Source organism: Trachemys scripta, chromosome 1 (assembly GCF_013100865.1).
Source record: "Trachemys scripta elegans isolate TJP31775 chromosome 1, CAS_Tse_1.0, whole genome shotgun sequence".
NCBI classification, from domain to species: domain Eukaryota; kingdom Metazoa; phylum Chordata; order Testudines; family Emydidae; genus Trachemys; species Trachemys scripta.
This window is the reverse complement of record NC_048298.1, coordinates 318890768-318903422: the sequence shown is the minus strand read 5'-3', so window position 1 is coordinate 318903422 and position 12655 is coordinate 318890768. Positions and strand designations below refer to the sequence as shown.

At 41.3% G+C, this 12655-nt stretch overlaps 1 protein-coding gene across 3 annotated transcripts in view; it reads left to right on the top strand.

Annotated features, from left to right (window-relative positions):
* The first annotated feature begins 2041 nt into the window (after positions 1–2041).
* The window catches only part of PIWIL4 (piwi like RNA-mediated gene silencing 4), a 56488-nt gene continuing 45874 nt past the window's right edge, over positions 2042–12655 (top strand). Inside the window, exons 1-8 of one of the 3 annotated variants that reach the window (XM_034758931.1) lie at positions 2042–2284; positions 3648–3753; positions 4358–4483; positions 6247–6461; positions 7752–7873; positions 9868–9948; positions 10405–10602; positions 12031–12142. In XM_034758931.1, the coding sequence (XP_034614822.1) occupies positions 2195–2284; positions 3648–3753; positions 4358–4483; positions 6247–6461; positions 7752–7873; positions 9868–9948; positions 10405–10602; positions 12031–12142 (1050 nt within the window). In that variant the 5' untranslated portion in view covers positions 2042–2194. The remainder of the gene's footprint in view (positions 2285–3647; positions 3754–4357; positions 4484–6246; positions 6462–7751; positions 7874–9867; positions 9949–10404; positions 10603–12030; positions 12143–12655) is intronic. The other 2 variants (XM_034758929.1, XM_034758930.1) reach the window with 2 other exon arrangements.

Genomic DNA, 12655 nt, shown 5'->3' with positions numbered 1-12655 from the left:
GCAGTGGCGGGAAGTGGAGCACCTGGCCCCTGCCCGCTCTACTCCACCAGCTTCCAGCCGCAGCACTCCACTTCCCGCTGCCGGTGAGAGCTGGGGGCAGTTCTATTCCCCAACTCGAGCGACCTGGCTGGGGCTGGAGCAAGGGAAGCGGAGTGGGCTGTGGCCACATCTCTCCGCTTCCCGAATCCTGCCGCTGGTGAGTGCGGGGGTCAATCCTTTCCCCACACTCACCAGCGATGGGAAGTGGAATGCCGCAGCTGGGAGCTGGCAGAGTAGAGCGGGCTGGGGCTGGGTTGCTCCGCTTCCCGCCACTGCTGGTGAGTACGGGGTCACTGGGGGAAGAAGTGGAATGGAGGCAGAGGTGGGGGGAAGGGTAAGAGGCTGGGTGGAGGGAGTTGTCCAGGCCCCACCCCCAGGACGGCCCTGCCCCTTGCTGGGGGGGCCAGCCGAGGGACAGGGCTGGTCGCCGGGGCTGGTGCTGCTGTGTATGCAGCACGCAGCTGCCAAGGGCACCATGAACTTTAGGGCAATTTGGTGCCCCAAATTTCATGATGCCTTACGCAGCTGCGTATGCTGTGTATGCCTAAGGACGGCCCTGATGATATGACTACAATAAAACACCTTAAACGCAATCCAGTAACCAGCAGGCAGACAGTGTAAAGCCATGAGCACTGGTGTCTTGTGCTCATGGTGAGAAACGCAGCTTAACAAAAGGAACAGGAGTACTTGTCGCACCTTAGAGACTAACAAATTTATTTGAGCATAAGCTTTCGTGGGCTACAGCCCACTTCATCGGATGCACCTCTGCACTAATACAATCTCCACGCTGATTTAAGGTGCAGTCCCGTGCCAAGATTGACTCAGATTAGAGTTAGAAAATGCAGCCAAGGAAGAAGTGAGGTTTTTTACCCACGAAAGCTTATGCCCAAATATATCTGTTAGTCTTTAAGGTGCCACCAGACTCCTTGTTGTTTTCAAGAAAATCCTGACAGTTGACAGCAGTATATTAAGCTCCCTTGGGGAGATTTCTGTGTAGGATTCAATTTGAAACTTAATTTAGTAGATCTATTCTATATTCAGAGCCCACAAAAGCCATCTCTGTATTGGTTGATGAAAAGATCTGAGCAAAAATGTCCAGAGGAAGCACATGCCCCGTTCTCACTGTAACTGGGTGAACACCAAGAGGATACATGTATATGTGCATGTGTATGTATATGCCTTATAAGTTAAACTGACAAGAACCTGGAAAAATATGCTGCATTACTTAGCATATTAAATGTTTATGAAAATACATCATAGGTATTGGGATCTATTTGCTTGTTTTTTTCTGACAGCATAAATTGTTCGTGTCTGGGTGCCATGGTATTGCACTGCAGCGCAAGGCAACTGTTGTGACAGCAATATGAGATGGTTTTGTCACAATGTAACATCTCAGTCAGGAAGCAACTTTGTCATGACGACATGTCAGTTGCAAAGTGATTTCGTGGTGACCGTGACACTGCACCCTGGGCGGGGCTGTGATGTCATGATGTGCCCTGGTATTGCCACCCCATGTCCCAAACGTGCCTGCCGTATAGTTTCCCCCATCTCTCTCTGTCTTTCCTGGGCTGTGGCTCTGTATGGCTGCCACCTGCCCAGGGCTCTCCCCATCCCCACCCTAGGGCCGGCGCCACGTGGAGGTGTCACGTGGCTGCAGCACTCCCCCGGCCCGTGCGCTGCCGTATCATTGCAGGGGAACAAGGGGTGGGGAGGGGCGTGGCTTGCAGGGGGTCGCGCGCCTAGTCTAGAGCGGGCGTGGTATTGCCGCTGGAGGGGCGTGGCTTTCTGCAGTGTCAAGTGTGTGCGGAGGAGCGGGGGAAGCGCGTGGGCAGCTGCGGGTGGGGTTGGTGAGCGCGCGCGCGGAGCGGAGTCTCCGTTCTCGACCCGCGCCTAGGCCGGGGTCCTGAGGCGCCTCCGGACACCCAGGCAGGCGGACCTGGTGTCTCCCCATGGGCCTTCCAGCCCGCACTAGACCCCATCCGGCCCCCCGGCGCCGCCCGGTGATGCCCCCGCCCAGCCTGGCGGTGACCCGGCCGCTGGCAGCGGGCTGGGGAACGCGCGGTTGTAACGGCCCCGCCCCAGGCAGCGTGTTTCACACCCTCCTGTCTGCGTGTTTCCTGCTCACAGGGCGGCGCGCGGTGCCTCTGCGAGGGAAATGACCGGGCGTGCGCGGGTCCGAGCGCGGGGACAAGCCCGCTCGGGCGCCGCCGGCAGCGCGGGGCAGCCTGGCTCCCCACGGCGGCCGGTGCGTACTTCGTATCCGTGATGTGCTCCGTGTCCTCTGCCCTGGCCAGCTGTCATGTCTCCAGCGTGTCCTTCGCCTGTGTCCTCCTCGGACATCCCGCACTTGCTGTTCTGTGCTGTCTGGTCAGGTTCATTCCTGTTCCTGACCTCCAGGGTGGTATCTGAACCCTGCCTTGCTCATCAGTGACAGCGGTCATCCCCTTCCTCCCCAGTGTCATTCCCCAGTGGCCCCCAATCACCCTTGTGTGGGGTATAGGTATCTGAGCCAGAGAGTGGAAACTGGTTCTTGTATCTGTGGACACTGAGTGTGAATGGAGGGCCCGCACCATTTCATTCCTTCCTATGACTTAATTTATCTTTGTGGATCAGTCACTGAAATAAAAAATAAAAAAGTCTAATATCACTTCCTCTAATGGCAAGAAATACAAAAATATTCACACTTTTGTGCAGCTTATCTGCTTTCCTTTGTAAACCTTGAAAGACACAAACTACAAAATTGTACCATGAATACTGCCTGGTTTTAACCGACATTGCAAAACAGTGGCCTGCATTTAAGGTGGCATTAATAGTCCTCCCAGGACAATTTGTCCACGTGCCCCTTCTGTCCTGCCACTCTGTGTTTAGTTTTTATAATAGAGAATGGGTGAAAAAGGCCTGCCTTATCAAGAAGGGGTGACCTCTACCATTCAAAACTAAGCACGAAAATTGTTTTCTTTTGACTCAGTATTTTTGTGACTACATGGATAAAATACTAAAGAAAAAGAACTCTTACTATTAATGTCTCTTGGAAAACCTGAAGAATGCTGTTCTGTAGAATTCTGTTATGCATCCGAAGAAGTGGGTTGTAGCCCACGAAAGCTTATGCTCTAATACATTTGTTAGTCTCTAAGGTGCCACAAGTACTCCTGTTCTGTAGAATGAATTCTCTTTAGTGTTCGTGAATTGAAGATTTTAAAGTAGTAGACAGGTTGTATTTGTTTCTAGTGTTTGGTACCTCTCTGTTGCTTCTATTTGGGTAGGTCTCTGAATGAAATGATCTCAGTTCACTAAGGCTGTGATTCAGCAATCTGTCTTAATCAGGAAAGTGTTTAAGGATGGGGGACTTCTGCACAGGCTTAAAGTTAAATATGTGCTGGGGATAATGTTATTTCTATTCTGTAATAGCTGCCTCTGTCTGTTCTATGCAGTATTGAAATTTATATACAGTATCACTTGTGCTGTACGTGGTGACTTTCAGCAGTGAAATTTCATCTCTTCCATGATAACATGTATCATTATTAGGACAACGGGCTATCTACAGAGTAACTATTTTGGTAACTAAGCCATTTTCCATCTTACGGACATCCCTTATCCATATCTCATAGGATGGTTCTAGAGGTGACGAGCCCATGGCTGTTAGGACTCTGCAATCTGAGAAAGAAGCCTCAACTTCCTGTGGCCACAGGGAAACAACAAAACTTACACAGCGATGTAAGAGGGCAACTGCATTATTTACTTTACTTTGAAAACTCTTGAAGGCAGGGACTATTTTTTTTTGTTCTCTGTAGTCTTGGTCCATGACTGAGGCTCCTGGTGCTAGTAGAATACATAATAATAGGTAATGTATTTTATTATTATTAACCCCTGTAGTTTGTTTTCTAAGTGAATCTATTAACATGTATTGGGAAATTATAAACAGGATGAAGTATAAAGACATAAATGAATTGCAAGTCTTGTATAAAAATATGAAAACATTTTGACGTCTTTAAAAAGGAATTTATTTTTTAAACCACTTTAAGAATAAGGTGCTGTAAATACTGCTGTGACAAACATGTGGTAGCTCAGGCTCTGGTTATTAAAACGTGATTTTGCATCTCATTATTACATATTTTATGTTCTGCTGTCCAAATAAAATCCAGTTAAACCTATTCCAATTACGTAGCCTAATTCTTGCTATTAGGCTGACAAAAATTGAAGGCTAGTAGACTGAAGGCTATAAAACTACCTGTATCCAAATTTATTAATTCTTAGGTTATTTTGCTGGATTTACAGAGAATGAATACATTTTACAGTTCTTTCCACATTTCTGTTCAAGATGGCTTTTCTGCTGGGGTTTCTGGATGCACACTGCTGGAGAGAGGGGGAAAGACCCGATGTAACTTTCAAGATTTGGGAGTAAATACTAGAGAGACTATGGCACATGTGAAAGACTGTAAAACAGGTAGAGTAACTCCATTTCCTTCAGGTTAGCCTTATCTTCTAAGGGTCTGATTTGGGGAGGTTCTGAGTACCAGTAGTCTATTGATTTCAGTGAGTTGCAAGAGCTCCGTATCTTTCAGCAGCAAGCCCACAGTATTTGCTTAGTACATGAGAACATGAAAGTATGCATATACAAAGTGCTGAGAGCCCTTAACTTGGAGCTGAGGTGCTCCTTACCTCAGAATATGTTTTCAGCCCCTTACAGGAGTTTCCAGTTGTCAAGAGAATGTTCAGAGATGTCTAGTTTTTGACATGTAAATTCTCTTTGTGTTACTTGTATGAGATATTTCAACTTTCTTGGTTTCTGAAGTTAAGTTTCTCTGACATAACACAATACATTTTGCATTAGCTCTTCTGGCAGGCGCTCTTGATCTGTTGAATCCAAGGGATTAATATATCTAACCAGAGAAAATCTTTATCTTAGTTTTAAAAAAAAGAATAGAATAAATATGGCTTCTCTAGAAAGATGTGGAATAAATGTCTCTTGTATTTGTTAAATGAAGTATTAGTATTTAGAAACTGATTCAAAGATTGACTTTCAACATAGTTCAAAATCAAGAATGTTGTCTATCAAACAAGGAGGGCATTTTGATTTTATTTTTTCATAGAAAAACGTAGTCTCTGCTAAACAAAAAATTCCACTAGAATGGAAATGTGATCTTAGGGGTGTAGCAAAGGACCGGGAGTCAGATCTGCGTTCTGTTACTGAATCTGCCACTTACCTTTTGTGTGACTTTATGTAAACTACTTATAAAGCCTTCTATGCCTATGTCTCCCCATCTATAAAATGGAGATAACAGCACTCTACTTCACAGGGGTATTGTCTGGCTTAATCCGTTAATATTTAAGTGCTTTGAGATCCTTGGATGGAACATGATACAGAATTAAACAGTATTATTTCTTAGTCAGACAATAGCATGCATTTCAAAGGGGCAAGTATAACTGGGATGAGTGAACATTTTAGAAAAAATCAGCTACATCATGGTGGTGTACTGTTTTATTATACCGCAAAGCAGTTTGGGTTTACAGTTAAAAGCAAACTTGCTCTGCTTAAGTACAGTGACCCTATTTATATGTGTCATGCTTTGTCTGGAATATAAAATATGGTAGTAATAAGTATTAAACTGCTTTTTTGAGAGAGAGAGAGATCCATTGATTGATCTGACCTAACCCTTACAAGCTGACATCAGCAGGGTTCCTTAGTTATGTCTCCAGAACAGTACACATTAGGGCATCTCTCTGTGTGTAACCTGGTGATTGGTCATAAGTCTGGTCTTCATGATCCTTCAGAATAAGAAATCAAAGGCTGGTACCCACCCACCCCATATTACCATATTTATTTGGAGCTTTATTATTATTTATTTTGACAGGTCCGGTACGTTTGCCAGTCACCATCAAATAGTTCATTGGGAGAAATAAACTAATCTTTAGTGTATTTTTGTAAAATAACGTATGTTGGCAGTGGGAAATTACTTTTTCCAGCCCATTTGTATCATCTTATGTTTCATTAGACATTGTGTTCCATCTACTTGTATTGATGTTGGTAAGGCATTCATTTTGATTGACTTGCATTTGTATTTTGATGACTTTCTTGTCAAAAAGATCTTAGTGTTGTGTCTTAAGGTTACTGGGCAATAAAGTATTGCCTGTAATTATGTAATATGATTTAAATATTTTGGTAGTAATATTTGTCTTAAAAGAAATAAACTTACTTATCTGTTTCAGGCTTCAGTGGAATTCCAGTGAAAGTGGTCACAAACCTATATAGCTTAGGCTTGCCCAGGGAATGGCAGCTTTACCAATACCATGTAACATTTAATCCAGAGTTGGAATCAAGGCGCTTGCGCCTTGCTTTGCTTTACAGTCATACCGAACTTCTTGGAAAAGCCAAAGCATTTGATGGAGCTATCCTTTTTCTTTCTCAAAAGCTGGAAAATCAGGTGAAGATAAGCCTCTTGTGCACTGTTGCATTACCACAAAGCCACAGTCATTTTAATTATGACCTTTGTGTTGGCAGGCTGAAACTATCCCCTCCCCAAAACCTTTTGTTTTATTTGTTTAAAAGAGTTCAAATAATTTTGTGACCAAGCCATCTCCTCTTATCTGAAGTTTGTTTGGTGTTGGCAACATCTACTGCCGGAGGGGATGGTTTAGTGAGCTAAACACTAAGATTGAAATAACAGGATCAATTCAGTTAATCATCTTCCAAGGTAGATATATTGAATTCCATGCATTTTATTGTATGTGGATCTTTAAAAATTGAGGCTTGTCCGCTTTGTGAGGACTCTAAAGATGGCACTGTAATGATGTCCTTGGCCAAAATTCCCCTGGCCACCATCTTCTGATGTGTAGTTTTACATGCTAGTTGTCTTGTCTGACTTCTGTCCTTCTACCCAGAGGTGCCTGCATTTCATTAGTGCTGCATGTATGCATACATGCTGGAAATCTTTAGGTGAGCATAGCTCCCATTTCAACTGTTTGTTATGTCTGTTAAGCTAATAGAGGGTGTCCGTTTCCGGGTCTGTCAATCTAACACTTTTCAAAGCTTGAAAATACAATATGTTTTTAAAAAGTAGAAAAAAACAGAACTATGGTGTACAGTTCTTTATTTTCTGGGGCTTCACAAAGCACACTGAAGTGGCTTCACTTTGCCATATTAAAATTGCTATTGCACTTTAGTTGTATTTCCCAGTGGTTGGTGGCCTTACGAGCACTGCACAGTCTCAAGTTTTTTAGTAATATTGCTAGTGTTCCATTAGTCTGCAGTTTGAAACATATTACTGGAACAAAAGATGAGTAAGTGGGAGAAAAAGCCTTGTAAACCAAGGAGCTGTTTAAATGGGTTTATGGAAGAAAATGCCACAACCCTTTAGCTTCTTCTGGGTTATGCTGTAGCAGTAGTTTTCTGGCACAGAAATACATTTTAAATTATCAGTGACCTTTGCATTGTAGGAAAGCTCTGTCTTTGGGAGAGTAAAGATTGTGCCAATAAACACAGTGCTCTGGATATGTTGGTCGAAGGCCTGCCTGCCCAGTTAATTTTTGCACTAGTTACAGTCCTTGTTGTGAAGATTAACTTCCCGATCCCAGAAAATCGATGAAAAGACAAATTATCTGAAAAGTAATATAGGATACATTTTTGGGCAGTTAGACTTTTACAGCTACTATTCTATATTCAAGGAAAGATGTGGATTGGATATTATATGTATGTGTTTTGAATTTTTTCTTAGGTTACAGAATTAGCGAGTGTAACGAAAAGAGGTGAGACTGTAAATATCACCATTACACTAACAAATCAGCTAACATCAAGTTCCCCTGTGTGCATTCAGTTTTTCAATATCATCTTCAAAAAGTAAGTGGTTTTGAAAGTGTTTGTTTTAGATTAACTGTTAAAGATGGAGCATAAATACATGGCCTTATAAAAAACGGTGTGAAAATTAAACTTCTAAAAAGTTGCATATCTAGCAGCATCTGACTTTTTCAGTTGTTCAAGTTGTAAAAATGTGGGTTGAAAATCTCTTGGTGTATTGTACATAGTAAAAAAAATTGTTATGAAATATTAATTGCCAGAAGTAGTTATAGAAAATATAAGTGCTTCTGCTGAAAGTGTTAACATAAATGTGATACTGTCATTATTTAGTAGTATTACCTATTATTAAAACTTTATTTATGTCCGGAGTTTTGGGCAGCAATAGTGATTTCCACTTGAATTTTGAAGATGGTCAAATTTTTTGAGATTCTACACTTCCTTAACACATGAATAGCTCAATATATGGAATTAATGGAATTGTGTGCATTTATTAAAGGACATGTTTTTTCTTTTATAAGAACCACTGGAATTAATTCATTTATTGCATTCCATAATGCAGGTTATAACTCAACTATGTCTTAATCAAATCTCACAGCTGTGTGGCCTCATTGCCCCCATACCAAGTGTTCGTAAATTGCCACCACACAGACTTTTTGACTTCACTTATCAATTGTTCATTAGACCTTTCAATAGAATGAGGTAGTACTAGCTACTGTTGTCCTGAACTCTTGCAGTATTTCCAGTTTGTACTAAGGTATTATAGCTGATATTGATTTCTGAACTGCCCATTTTTTCTTTTGACTATGTGTCACTGATCTGGATGTGGTCTTTTTCTTTTTCATTTTTTTCTTGCACAGTAGATTGTGAGATTTACTAGATATAGTTTAATTTTCAGGTCCAGATTGCTGTCTTGAAACCTGAGCAGTTTCTAGAAGATAGCTTCGTTTGAAAAATTACTCCTGGGGGAATTCTGCGCCACTGCACATACAGAATTCATGACCTTCGCAGATTTCTTTGCTTCACTAAAGAAAAGTGACTTCTGCTGGGGAAGCAAAGGGAGGCCGCAAGAGTAGTCATGTCCCCTTCCCTGGCAGTGCAGACACGTCGGTTCAGGTGCCCAGAGCAGCCGGTAGAGACGGGGGTGAGGAGGAGGCTGGGCAGTCGTGTGTGTGTGTGTGTGAGTGTGAGACATTCTGTTCCTCTCGCTTGCTATTGCGGCACGCTCAGCGTGGAGGGGTAGGCATGGAGCAGGCTCTGTCCCCTCAGGCAGAGCAGAATTGTACCCATTGTTCTTAGTGAATTTCCCCCAGGAGTATAAAACAGGTGTAAAAGTTTTAAGGCTCCTTTACATTGCCAGAGTGGTCTAAAGGAGCCTTATTATAAAGGACAGTGTGGCCTTATAAAGGCTTATGGTGCTTTAGTGATTAAAACTGTTCTAAATTTTTGGACTGAAAAAATTTCCTATCAAAATGTGCTCCATGAACTGTTTGCTACTGACCTTTCTGGAGATGGTCCATAGCCAATATAAATTGTGATTTGATTCCCCAAACCTCACTTGCTCTTCAGTTGCCTATGATGTTACACTGAGCATATGGCTGCATATATTTGTGTTGACTAATAATTCAAAGTAAAGGGTCAAATCTAACTACATTACTATTAGACAAAGGGGGTTTGGGGATTTCCTCCCATGCTCCCCACTCCCATTCTCCATCCATTGTATTGTAATTTAAATAAATTACCAAAATAATTGAACTAGCATGATTATATTGTGTTATTTTAACAAATGAAATATGCAGAATTAAGCAGAATTTTAAAATATTGTGAGCAGAATTTTTAATTTTTTGGTGCAGAATTCCCCCAGGAGTAAAGAATATAGCTAGATTTGAGACTTCCGTTGTGAGTTCAGTTTCTGTTGTGAATCTGGTTAACTTAAAATTTAATGATCTAATTATGAGTTAAAATATCATCTATTTTTAGTGTGTTCTAAGAATTATACTTGTTGTGTGATGTGTTGAAAAATATGCATTAATACATAGGGTTTTGAAAAAGCTGTCCATGTACCAAGTTGGACGGAACTTCTACAGTCCTTCAGACCCGGTGGAAATTCCCCAGCACAAGTAAGGTTTTTGGGTTTTTTCCTCCCTTTAATTCTAGAATTTTCTGATAACAGTTTATGGTAACATGTAAACCCTTTCCAGTACATCATGCTGGAGAATAGTTTTAATGTCTGAGCCTTGTGTTTGAACAGAATCCCTGCCATCACACAGAGGATTTATTATTTTAATTCTTAGGATGTGCTGAATTATTAATACAAATTGCAGCAGGAACTTGGGTACAGAGTCGCTACCATAAGGCAGAGCAGCAGGAGCTAGGCAAACCAGTGATGATACTCTTTGTATTACCAGAGTGAGAAGAGAGAGAGGTTATATGTCTTGCATGCTTGTGTAACAATAAATATGCAAAACTTAAATTTAAACACATAGCAGCCAACATGGTGGAAGTGGACCTACATTGTTAAATATGTGTTAATTCAAAAATAGTTATTTTAAATATTTTTCTTTGCATTCCGTAAGACTGACTCTTTGGCCAGGATTTGCTGTTTCCATTACACAGTTTGAGAACAGAGTGATGTTAAGTGCTGACGTGAGCCATAAAGTACTTCGCAGTGAGACTGTTCTGGAATTCATGACAAGTCTGTATACCAGGACTGACAGCGCGTGCTTCATACAAACATGTGAAAAGGAGCTGGTAGGGCTTATTGTGCTTACGAGGTAAAGAAATTACTATTTATTTTGCTGTTCTGTTGACTTAGGTGTCCTGTCAACTAGAACTATTTGTACATCGTGGCTTTTTGCACTTCTTTCTACTTAAAAAGTGGTAGTCTGTGTTAAAAGTTATAGTGGTTTCTTATGTCATTCATAAACTAAGTGTTCATGAGGCAGGAGATGGCTGTCTATTAAGGATTATAGGTGTGTCTTGCAGTAGAAAGATCTGCAAAAGCAGGACAGCATGAAAGAAAGCGGAGTGTCCCATGAAGAGGACAAATGTGGAGGTGGATAATGTATGTGGGGGAGAGCTGCTAGTTTGTGTGTATATTAGCCTGGTTTGAGAGGATATTGGAGACATGTCCAGATCACAAGGATATGTACCTCATGTGGGAGTGCATTGGGTGTCTCCGCCAGAAAAAGAATCTCCTATGGGAAGTGTCTTTAAGAGGGAGCTTCCCTATCACAGTATTGCTGCCCCTTGAAGGGGCAGTGGGCCATCAGTTTTCTCCCCTCACTGTGACCTTACTGCCTCTAGAAGATTGAGCTGGCCATTATTGACCCTTCCCCCTGCATGATCCTCCTGTTCTGTGGGAATTGGAGTGGGAGAAGCCAACTCCCTGCCCCCCCAGCAGAACCTGGATTTGTACAGGGTTTTGATTTCTTTTGCCTGCTACATGTACCACAGTGTGACTCTTAGCTTTCTTTTTTTATTCTGATTTTTAAACAGAACCTTCTGGTGTCTGATGTTGGGCCACTGTTCAACCCCTGTTGGGACTAGGTAGCACACCATGTTAGTCTGTTTAGTCTGTCTGTTTGGATTGCTCTTGTGGCACCTCTTCCTTCTGGCCTGGAAGGAGTGATGGATATGTACTCCTTGAATTTGATGACTTCAAAGCTTGCACACTGATCCTGCAAAGACATATGTATGTCATTATTTTTAGGGTGCTGTGAGTAATTCCAGTGGCCTCAATGGGAATACTTGCAGTAGATAAAATTAATGCATGCATATGTCTTTGCTGGTTTGGAGCCTTAGATTTTTTTAAAACATAATTCAGTGTAGTTAAAGTGATCACCAAGTTATTAGAGTAAATATGTATCTACTGGTACATCTGTGTTAAAACTGTGTAAATTAATCAGTCTGGTTTGCAGTAATATTTGATAAGATTTTTTTTTTTTAAAGTTTTTATTGTACTACTGAAAATTCATTAAAGGTGCAAGCTTTATCCTTTGAGAAAATATAAAAGACAACATCACATACAACTGTTAGGCGATATACTGATAATATTTGTTGTGTCATTCTAAGCTTCCCCCCCCACATATTTCCAAATGGACAAGTCTCTATACTGGAGAAGGCTTATAACTACAGTAATTTATACCACACTTAAACAGGCCAAGCAATTAAATCCCCTCACTTATTCTGCATTTTCACAGATATAATAATAAAACCTACCGTATTGATGATATTGACTGGTGTGTGAAGCCAACTGACACATTTCCGAAACGTGATGGCACTGAAATCTCTTACGTTGATTATTATAACCAGGTAGGTTAAAAACTAGGAAGCTGTTACAAAATAATATATATTTTTTTTATTGTATTGTCGCTTCTGAATGTACTGGTGCTGTAATTGTGGCAAGTGTGACCAAGGTTTTCTATGTTAAACACAAAAAAGGAACCATTTTTAGTAGTATGATGTACATTGGAAATACAGTACTGTTACATTTGGATGTTTAAAATTACTTTTACTAATAGACTCTTTGAACTCTTTGCCAGGTTCTAGGATGAGGAACTGTTTGTACAGTGTTTTGAAGATGAAATAGTTCTTTATAAGTGTGAAATATTATTAACAGCATTCCATATATTAGAGCGTTTGGCTTAACCTCTTATGAAAAGTAACAGAACTTTAACTTGTTCCATTGTCTTAAAGTATGCTCAGGACAGAGTGCTCTTGGCAAGTAAGAGCAAACATCGCTCCATCCATAAACATACATGCATAAAAAATAAGTTACAGTGAAATTCTAAGAATAATGATGTTTCACACTTACATGGTACTTAT